Genomic DNA, 11,608 nt, shown 5'->3' on the forward strand with positions numbered 1-11,608 from the left:
GAGGAGGACCCTTTGATGCTAAAAATTGTAGCTTCGCAAAGCAGTTATCAATATAACAGTTTGGTAAGGTTTGTAGTACGAGTTCATTATTAGAATCAGCAGAATGTGGTTTTTTGGATGGAAAGGGCCATCTGGGTTCTCTGCTTCTTCTACAGCAGAGGAAGTAACACAAGGAATTGATGGAACTGGTCTCACTGCCATTGTTACAGGTTTTACTTTTTTATTTCTTGCTAAGCCAAATACCCTGCCTTAGTTTTCCTGGCTAGAGCTTTGTTTAGCCGTAGGATACATGTAGTGAGGTTTTATTTGAACGTTCGAGCTGAGAGGACATCAGTTTTTACTTGATGAATTTAACTTCAGACTCACAGTAATGAAAGAATTATCTGTGGTTTTGAATCAAATCTTAATTTCCAGGAGCATCAAGTGGTATTGGTGCGGAGACAACGCGTGTCCTTGCAATGCGTGGTGTCCATGTAGTTATGGCAGTGAGGAATCTGGAAGCTGGTAGGAACGTCAAAGAAGCAATACTCAAGGAAATCCCCACTGATCAGATTGATGTTATGGAGTTAGACCTGAGATCTATGGCATCAGTTAGGAAGTTTGCATCAGAATATACTACCTTGGGTCTTCCTTTGAACATCCTCATGTAAGGAAACTATATTGGGGAAATTAAATTGCAGTTCTTATACCTATCCAACTATCACAAATCAGTTGAATGTTCCTGTTATGTTCGTAATACAATTCATATTCACAGGCAGCATCTAGCTTTCTAGCAAACATTAATACTTTCCTTTTCGGTTTGAAGTAATAATGCAGGGGTTCTGTCATCTCCTTCCAAGCTTTCTCAAGATAACATTGAAATGTTATTTGCAACCAACCATATAGGTATGTTACATTTGACTTTCAAACTTTGAAATATTATTTGCAACCAACCATATAGGGATGTTACATTTGACTTTCAAACATTGAAATATTCAGCCACAGTATCTTCAGTGTTGATTTTCCAACTTGGGGTTGAAATACTACAATTTGCAGGTCATTTTCTATTGACAAACCTTTTATTGGAGATCATGAAAAACACAGCGCAAAGAAGCAAGCAAGAAGGAAGATCGTTAATGTATCATCAGTAGGTCACCGTATTGTGAGCCGGGAAGGAATTTGTTTCGATAAAATCTATGACGAGGCAAGGTAGGTGGCAACTTGATGGCAGAAATATTTTTGTCTATGGTTTTAAGCTTCTACATATAATGTTCCATTGTCATCACCATGCATCGGCAGTTCCTGTCTGCCTTGCCTTTTTCTGATAGTTGATAATTTCAAATTCTGTATCAGTTGGTTTTCTTATGGGCAATCTAAGCTTGCTAACATATTGCACGCCAATGAGCTTGCAAGGCGCCTGAAGGTAATTAAAGCATGATAACATGTCCTAAATCAATTTCCATTATCTTAATTTCGTTTACCTAGCATAGACAATAAAGCTTTTTCAGCTGAATTTAGTTTTCTACATTTTTGCGTTTTGGTATTGAAGATTACCACCACAAAATTTAAGTGCCTTAGGTTGAAGTGTGAGTGGTAATCAATCACATTATTCTGATAGGCAGTGTAATATAAAATTGTTGGATCATTATGGCTTGAGTTTACAGCAAGAAGGGGAAGAGATAACTATTAATTCACTACATCCTGGAGCAATCCATGCCAATCTTCTGCGTCACCAAGGTTTTGTTAATGGTAAATCTTTCTTAAGCCTTATCACTTTTATCTTTCCGAGATTCTGTACTTTGATGACATATTTCGGTTTTGAGACTTTTACAGTAGTAAATTAATCTGATGTTGGGTTATGGAGTTGCTAGGGTCTTTTTGCAAATTTTACAGAAGATTGGAAAAGGCTCTCAGAGCTTGCATCTGTTGTTTATAGCATTTGGATATAATCAGCTTGATATATTCCTTCTTATTCTTTCACAGTGCCCGGAATTTTTTTGTTTTATTAATATTTTTCCCATTCGGTGGTCTTAATGCAGCTATTTTGAACTTGTTTGGTAAATACATGATAAAAAATGTTCAGCAGGTATGGCTTTCATAATTCTGAGAAAAACATTTCAAGAAAAACATTTCCATCCTTTGTGGATTGGCAAAATGATGATAAAATTGCTTTGTCTGAACAACGAATCTGTTTTACTACAATTCATTTCATTTGGTTATGGTTACAAGGAGCAGCAACTACATGCTATGTAGCGTTGCATCCACAAGTCAAGGGGATAAGTGGAAAGTATTTTACGGACAGTAATATAGCAGAACCTAGCTCACAGGCTAAAGATGCAGAACTGGCCAAAAAGCTATGGGATTTCAGCTTCAGCATCGCTAACAAGTAATCAGGATTATTTCAAGGTTTTCTACGAGTAAACGAAACTGTAATCTTATAGACATGCTCAAGTCAAGCTTGTTGAATGTCCATTACTTCAAGGTAAAAAAAATGTAACCTTGAAATGTAATGAAGATGCATGATGGGACCTAACCTAAATTATATAGATATGCTAATGATGTTTACGTGGTGGAGGTTGTGTTTAAAGCAGAACACAGGAGTTAAATGTTTGATAAAGAAAAAACCACTAATTACTGTTCACGGAACCTATTATTTTCTACGTTTGCAACGCAGGATTGGAAGAAGCAGCGAAAGGCTGCTTTCACATGCGTCCCGCTTGTTTCCGTAAATAATTAAGTTTTCATTCTTTGCGAGCTCTACAAAGTAAGAAATTAAAACTAACAGAAAATGCATGGGTGTCAGACCGGATAAAATAATTTATGCCAATGCCAAGTCATCACTAGCTTTCTTCTTATAAATGATGATTATGGCCATGTTTGGATTATGGTTAAATTATAATTATTTTGCTATTTTAAAAAATAAAAATTAAATTAAATTGTTATATATTAATATCAAAAATAAATTTTATAAAATAAAAAAATATTATTTTAATATATTTTAAAACATAACTACCAACCTATCCGACCCGGTAAAATAAAATAAAATATTTTTTTTAATTGTGTTTTATTTAAAAAATTAATGTTTAGCATTAATTAATTATTGTAGCACTTGTAGAATGTATTTTATACATAAAGAAATTGTAGATAATTTAATGGAACAATAATAAATATTTTATATAAAATATTATTTATTTCATGATGTAATAGCAGTAGTTAAATCTTAATATTTAAATTAAAAACCATCAATATTAATATATATTTTTTTAAAATTATTTTATAACCTCAATTTCAAAAAGTATTCTTAACCAAACACATTAAACTACTTTTTGTTCAATCTCAATTTCAACCACAGTTTTAACCAAACACCTATTTTTTCAAACCAACCTCAACTAAAAATACTTTTTATAAAACAACTTTTTTCAAACCACAACCATAATAACTACCACAATACCAAACACACTCTAAAAATACCATAACCTGACTCCAAACTACAGGCTTAAATCACCTCTAAAACCCAAGATAGGTATTTTCCCATCCCCATAGGCTGAAATGAATTAGAAAAGGAACTGATGTTATCAAAGAAAAATAAAACCAGCTCTGAAATTTAAGCCACAATGCGGGAGACAAAGATTTCTTAAAAATAAACCTGGCTCATTGCTGTTCCAAAAATTTACAATTGCACTGGACGATTTCACTAGTACACAGGTTGAATTAGATTTCTTTAATTTGATTCAAGGTATAACCGTATACATTAGATACAAGAATATCAGCTGGACAGCCCGCAAGAAGTTTTACACTGAGCTACCATAAACTGATAAAAGAAAAGGCACAGGCGAAGCCAGGCAAGTTCTCAACTGTTATCTTCACAAAATCTGGACTTCCAACTTGGTTCCCATCTTTCTGTACAATATTTGTTTTCAACTCCCACCACATCCTTCCAACCCAAAAAATAGTAGAAGGAACATAAAAGGATGTGAAATGCACGAATGGTAGTAGCTTTGCACTCCAGGTATAATAAATCTACAGTCTATCTAGCAGTTACATGAATGTGAGGAGCTGATGTATATAGGTCTCCGAAGGTAGCCTTCTTGGAATAATCACAAAATCTTCATTCATGGAATAGTTTGCACACGAATTCAGGTCAACAAAGCTGGCAGGAAATCAAACCGAGTTACTGACTTCAGTGAAATATATAGCTGCCAGGTAAAGAGCTTCACAGACACAAGTGGAATAACTTGCACGTGCTGCCACATTTCCATACTCAGTCCTCCCGTCTCTAAGCCAACTGTTTACTTGCCATAGGAACTCTGAAACCAAACTCCAAGGCCATTTCCAAGAAATTAATCCAGACCTTCAAGCTTCCGAAACATCTGACCTACTGGAATCACTTGTCCAGAGTTCATTTTTAGCACACAGATTTGATTTGTCTCCCCTTGATTAGAATGAAAAAAATGAATGATGCATTGGGAGATAGAATACTGAGAAAGATTTTTCTGATGAAGGATTCATGCATAGTTAGACTTTAGATTCCATTGGTACGGCCACGAATTGACGAGTTTGGATTCAGGTCCAGGGATGGCTTCAATTTCATATGATCCCTTAAGAGCTGCTGGGACACACGATCAGCTAAAACAGGGTGCCCATCATAGAGTTCAGGCCATCCCAACTGATTTCCAGTATTGCTGTTTTCTGATGAAATTATTTCCCGGAAAACACAAGAGGCTTGTGACATACCTCGAAATAGGTCGGGCTTTGGTTCCTGATAAAGGTTGTTGTTATTGGGATAGAAACTACTTTGGGACCCAGTGATCATTCCCTTGCTTTCTTGCAAGTACATTATGTGCTGCTTTGCATGATGAAATGGGATGGCACCACAACCACCAGTGAGAGGCGTGGATGAACCAGATGCAGTATGAGGGCTAGATATAGGAGATGGAGACATCCTTCCACTCAAATTCTGTGGGGATCTTGAATATAGATGAGGGCTCCCAGTAGGAGACACCGGGCATGATGAGTTCTTCATATGGGCATCACTGGAATAGGAAAAACATCAAATTAAAAGAAAGAAGAAATATTTTTGATTATGAAAACAAGAACCAGATATTTATTTTTAACACAACAAATTTTGTCGCAACATAAACCAACTAGTTGCACATTTAGATCTTCACACTTTGATTCTGCAGACTAAGCAGTCTTAAGCTAAAGCACAAGGATTTCTCCCCTCAATACAACAAATGCTACATGGAACTTCAAATTTTAAGTGTAAGTTGGGGCAATGGAGCAAAATGTTAACAAGTACAGAGCAGAACCAATGAAAGAAGTCTTCACAAAAAAAGTTATTGAAGAGCTAAGAACACAATACAGTTATTGCTTGTTGTTGAACAAAGTAATAATAACAGCCAACCAAGAAAAAAAAAAAGTAATAACACCATCAAACTAATTTCATGCAAGTTGTGGGTGAAGATGACTAGAATTTTAATACTGATCTCCTTCAATACTGCTCTCATAGCAAGATATTGCTTTTGAAACATGATATCTGACATAATATTTTTCTGTGCCCTGATGAAAAACCTATGTGCTTTTAGCTGAAATGCATTGTGCAATATCAGTCCATCTTCAGACAAGACAAGTACACATGCCAGTAATCCTAGCAACACATAAGACAAACTTCGCCATATGTGTTCCTGAATATGCAATGAAGCGAGAGAAAAACAATAAGGGCGAGAGCGCACACGTGTGAGTGAGTGTGTGGGTGGGGGCATGATGAGGGAGGGAGGGAGAAGAGACCTGATCCCTGAACCAATTTTTGTGGCTCTAGATTGATGCATAGAAATCCCTTCTGAGTCAAAGCCTGAAACATTTCTTGCAGGTCCAATTCCCTATTAAAAGTTCCAAGATTCAACTCATTAGTCAATTCAAGCAACATCATCAAAGCCACAACTGACAAATCAGGCAAAGTGAAAGGAATTATTCCGTGTTGTGTCATGAAGAAAACAAAATACATCATGGTAGCATTAGCAAGCAATACCAACATGAAATCAGACGACCACATATGCTAGCCATCTAAGGTGGTGTGCATAAGACTAAACATATAACAACTCCCAATTAACACATTCATCCAGTCATTTACCAAACTGAAGTACCATGAGTTTGGGATGCTTATTATCATAGCTTTTGTTCTGCTCTGTTTCTTAGTTTGGAGGATGACCTATTCTCCTACCTGTCTCTGTATATTTTCTTCTTTTCATCAGATGAAATCTTTTGTTTTCTAAAAAAATATTATAGTATGATAAACAGTAGTGAATAACTTCTTATCTCATATAATCTACAAGAAAAATTGCAATATTCAATATCATTAGACACCACCAAGAAAAAATCCTAATACCATTGATCTTCCTGAATTCATAATTGCAGGCAGTTCTTTTGAAAGCTCTGGGGACAAAAACGGCCTCTCCATCGGAGCAACATCGTTCACAAAAGGGTGCTCCAAAAGTTGAGCAGCTGTAGGGCGATGTGATGGGTTCCGTTGCAAACACTGCCTCACAAAGTCCTTTCCATCATCTGGCAGATTATCAGGAATCTCTGGAAGTTCCTTGCTATTTCCAATCTTAAACATAGCAGGAACCTTTCAAGAAGAAAATAAAGCAAAATGAGGGTAAGAAATAAGGTCAAACAAATCATACTTCTAGTTTAACACAATCTCACCAAGACACACATTAAGATTTCAAGCAGTGCCATTCAAACTGCAAAACAAGTTACAAAACTAAAAAATTTATTGTACTTCAATTTTACCAACCCCTTCATATTGGCTCCAAGGTGGTTTTGTTGTTGCCATCTCCAAAACAGTGCACCCAAGGCTCCATATATCAACAGCAAGATTACAACCATTTGAATTTTTTATCACCTGAAACAATTAATGTATTCAAGAAATGCATTACTGGAAAGCATCACAAAGAAATATAAAATCAGAATGTGACAATACACCAAGGCTGACCTCAGGTGCCATCCAGTAAGGGCTTCCTTTGAATGATAATGGACAAGACTGCCCAGATATCTGTAGATCAATTGATTAAAATGGGTTACAACGCATTGCCTACAGGTTAATATGCATGAGTAAATTTTCATCTTGCATTCTAACTAAACTAAAAAGATAGCAGTTATAGAGAACTAATTTAATTTGGTTGCATAACCAACAGAATTTAGCATTTGTTCAAAACCAGTGGCAATAACAGTCAACATATTTTCCCAGGTTTGAATAACTAGAGAGAAGAAAATTCCAGATGAATATCCTTACATGCTTTGCCATCCCAAAATCTGCCAGTTTAACACGACCCGAGGGATCCACCAGAATATTAGCCCCTTTAATGTCTCTGAACACGATTAAAACTTATGAAATAGGCTTGATAATGTTTATAAGTGATTAGTGTAAGTTGTGGTTCCCTATCAAAACCATGAGATAGCAAAATAATAAGGCTCACCTGTGGACAGTTTTTTTAGCATGCAAATAAGCAAGCCCACGCAGGATTTGTTGAGTATAGCTACGAATAGCTCTTTCACCAAATTGGCCATATTCTTGAAGCAGTTTATAGATGGAGCCACCAGACACATACTCCAAGTATATATATAATTTGTCATCCACCTGATAAGAAATAAAATACCAATTCAGCTAACAAAAATCTAAGCCATGGATTTCTATTCATAAATCTGTTGGAACTTTATGCTAATAAAGTATCTAATGACAACACTCTACCATGAATCAACAAATGATAATGCAATTATATAAATCATCAGCAATTAAATCCCACAAAATTCAAGAAGCGGTCTACTAGGAAGTACTGCAAGTCGGCAACATATAGGAGTCTCAGTAGTTTGGAATGAACATACACATGCAATATTTTATGACTAACATGTAAAATGAAATTATTTCAGAAAGTAAAAATCTAAAAGGAGATAACATAAACTGGCAAGAAAAATGTTACCGTTTCAGATCCATAGTACTGCACTATATTACGATGACGTAAGCGACTCAGAAGCACAATTTCCTGCACGTATCATGAATAACTGTAATATCTTCCTCAAAATTTCCCAGAGAAGAACTAGCTCTAAATTAACATCTATGCATATCAATACATAACCTTATATTCTTCAAACTATAAACTGCCTAAAAAAACAGAAAAATAAAAAATTACCTGTCCCAGCTGCTGTGCGCTTTCCTTTGATTTTGCATCATCTGAAAATAGAGTTACCTCCTTCATTGCACACATCTCACCTCTTTCTCTAAGGCCCAAACAACAAAATCAGATAAGACATGCAAAATGCATAAATAATGTGCATGGCAAATGGTTGATAACTCAGTTCAGTATGGTGTCGGATTTGTGTGCAAGAATATCAGGGAATCTCCTCTTTAATTATGAAGTGAAATGATATTAACATTAGACTTGAATGCATGATAACAATAACAAGGATAGCAATAATGATGACAATTGCAAATAAGGACTCTCTAAGGTATGAAGGAGGTTCTGTTGCAAACAAGTCACTCGAGTAGGACGCAGAATGAGTTAAAAGAGGGTGTGGTCGGTGAGACAAAGAGGAGAGATGTTAGCTCAAATGTTAAGTAAAAGATGGGTTAAAATGTCACTTGATGCATCACAATGATGAAGATGATGAAAGAACATGAAAAATCAAGTGTTGCTTTACAGAGGTGAATGGATTAGCAGAGTAAAACAAAAAATTTATAAATGCAATGGTCATAACTAATCCAAAACAATGTCAACTCAACTCCATTTAGTCTCAATCTCAATCAAGCTGTACGCCTAAATTGATCTGCTTCCCCCACCCAGTTATTTATGGACTAAACTTTCTAGAGTTTTTTATGATGCTAAATCACCCATGTCTATGCAATTAAACATTTAGCAAATAACCTTTGCACAGACCTGTTAAACCCGAGATATACATCTCCAAAACTGCCTCTCCCAAGCATACGACCCTTCTGCCAGCGCGTACCAGAACTTGTTGGGTTCTCCATCCTGCTAGGACTTCGAGGCACTGAAGGAGATGTTGAGGCGGAATAGGTAGGAGAAAAGGGATGGGTGTTGGAGATTGTTATCGGTGGAAGGGGCAAGCGGTGACTTTGTTGCTTTCCATCATCTGGCCGGCTTGTAGGCGACTCTATGGTAACCCCAGCAGCTCGTGGGTGCAGAGGAGTGACAGCACCACTGTGTATTCTGGAGCTGGGACCTGGGCTAATCACTCTGGGGCTAGGTAATGGAGAACACTCAGGGCTGCATCTACTGTTTGGCCAAAGAAGCTGTCCTGACATATCTCCACCTATTGAGTTCTGCCCAGAATTATAGCCTGAACCTGGACTTGAGCACTGTCCGGATCCTAGTAAACCAATATCTGAGTACGTTTTTCCTGCCCAGAAACCATTGTTGATAACTTGCTCAGTGCCAAATGCTCTCATTGGGCTTCTAGAAGGACTTGACATTGAGCTGTCTGGAGCACTAAAGAATGCTACTCGATGAGGAATCTGTAAATTTTGCACTTGAGAGCTAAAAATTGCCCGTTTTGGTGGTGTAGACAAGGTCTGATTATTTGCAGGTAAATTAGCATGTTTCAGAGTTTCTCTTGAGTTCTTTCTATTTATGATAGGGGATTGATCCTGTCGCATCGCGCTTCAGCAGACATAAAGACAAATTTTGTCAGAGACAAGACGAAACCTGGAAAGACACTTTAAAACTTTCAATGGAACAAATGGAAGCTCACCTTGGAGGGCTGTTCACAGCAGTTCTGTTCCCATTTTCATAGTCCGATGTGAGGGGGCTAAGGACACGCGAGTCAGGCAGATCATCACTATCTATGGAGCTATCACTGGACACAGAGGCAGTGGCTAAATCCCCTGCTGTATCTGCTTGGTCCAGTCTATTAAGGGCATGCCCTGGTCTCGGAAGGGGCAAAAGATGCAATGGTTTGCCCCCTCCATCCAATCCTGGTTTCACTGAAGCACTAATTCCAGAATCACAGCGCCCAATTTTAGTATGAGGCACCCCTGGAAGTGGAAGTGGAAGTGGTTGAGCCTGAGGCCTTTCAGCAAAACTTTGACAACGTGATACGTGTGTGGAGGGAGATGGTGATCTTGATGGAACGCGGGACAAAGAAACCCTTTCTGAAAGAGTATCTTTACAACATCTCCGAGATCCTCCTGATCTATTGTTGCTCTTTTCCTTTGATGTAATCTTAAATTTCCTATTTATTGTATCAATGAAACTTTCCTTGTTTGCTTTCTTCTTTTCCTCTTTGGATGAAGACTTCCCCCACCATGACCGCATGTTTACTTTTAACACTTCATGAAAATGACCACAAATCCTAGCGTAAGATCAACCCCTTGATCAGCAACACACTCTCACGTTTACACCAACTTAGTTGCCATGAATGCAACAAATCGATTTAAAACAATTGCATTTTCTGCCAAAAAATCTCCATAATAGGAGCACAGAAAATGGCACAACTCGGGAATGTCAACCTGGTCAGTGTGAATATAAACTTGTATTAGTGTTTCATGATAAGCTGCTAAGCAAAGTACGTACTCAAGCATAACATCAGAACTAAAATCACATTGAAAAAGAAAAACAGAACGCGCAGGGTTCCGTTATCACTATACCAAAATAGCATGGTGAAAATTTCTCATTTGTTTGTGGCATCAAACTTCATGATGAAAAATGTGGGCATGATGACTTTTTCATGCACTCTTATACATTAACAGTTACAACGATTTTGATGATTTAACTATTAGCTTGACAATAATCCTTGATGAGTTGATTCCAAGGTCAACAATAAACTCTTCTCGACACAATGGTTATATCACTTGCATTACTTGCAATTCCATTTGTGTGCTCCTTTACAAGTGGAGACAATCAGCTTGACCCATCATTTTATCCACTAACTCATGTCTAATCCACACTGTCAAAAAAATAATCAATTCCAATGCTAGTATAGTCCACTTCAGGACAAATTCAACAACCCAAAACAAAAACCCAAGTAACTGTCTACACCATCTGTACACTACCATAAAGACCCTGGCATGCACTCAACAATTGTTATTGAATTAGATCCATTCTTCAATACCCCAATTTTCAAAACAAACCAACAAAACATCCTCAACCTTAGCAACCCAAAACATAATCTATCAACACCAGATCTAAATGCCCTAACTTTTTTTAACATCACAAACTAACAAAACTAAAATTAAAGACAAAAAATCTCGAGCAAAATAAACAAAATAGCCATGCTTAAAATTAAAAACCCATCTCCAAATTCACTGGTAAGAAACATACAAACACTTGAAACATCAAAATTCACCTAAGAGATTGAATCTTTTTAATATAAGAGGAAAAAGAATAAGAAATTGAAGCTCAAAGTAGCAAGGCAAAAGTTTTAGTCTTTCACTTACAGTGTAAGTGAAGATGTATCTATAGAGCTCAAAACAGAAGTGTCAGTTTGCTTCAGACAAGAAAAAGAAGAAGAGAAGAGAAGAGAAGCTAAAAAGTCACAGAATCAAAGAAATGTAGAGAGAAAAACAGAAGCTTATTTAAAAGAGAGAGAGTGTGTTTTTCAGGGAGAGAAAGAAAGA

The 11,608-nt window shown here is 36.8% G+C and overlaps 1 protein-coding gene and 1 pseudogene across 1 annotated transcript; one reads left to right on the forward strand and one right to left on the reverse strand.

Annotated features, from left to right (window-relative positions):
* Positions 1-103: 103 nt before the first annotated feature.
* On the forward strand, positions 104-2,534 carry LOC133700461 (short-chain dehydrogenase TIC 32, chloroplastic-like; annotated as a pseudogene).
* A 1,075-nt stretch (positions 2,535-3,609) lies between these two features.
* LOC133701168 (mitogen-activated protein kinase kinase kinase YODA) lies at positions 3,610-11,608 on the reverse strand. Its single transcript, XM_062124995.1, has 12 exons — positions 11,429-11,608; positions 9,745-10,501; positions 8,913-9,653; positions 8,169-8,256; positions 7,959-8,021; positions 7,458-7,618; positions 7,274-7,349; positions 6,974-7,033; positions 6,776-6,883; positions 6,365-6,604; positions 5,767-5,858; positions 3,610-5,012 (listed from the first exon to the last, which is right to left on the reverse strand). The coding sequence occupies exons 2-12, from the start codon at positions 10,305-10,307 to the stop codon at positions 4,502-4,504; spliced, it is 2,703 nt and encodes a 900-aa protein (XP_061980979.1). The 5' UTR covers positions 10,308-10,501; positions 11,429-11,608; the 3' UTR covers positions 3,610-4,501.

The sequence above is a fragment of the Populus nigra genome, chromosome 8, assembly GCF_951802175.1.
Source record: "Populus nigra chromosome 8, ddPopNigr1.1, whole genome shotgun sequence".
In the NCBI taxonomy this organism is placed as follows: domain Eukaryota; kingdom Viridiplantae; phylum Streptophyta; class Magnoliopsida; order Malpighiales; family Salicaceae; genus Populus; species Populus nigra.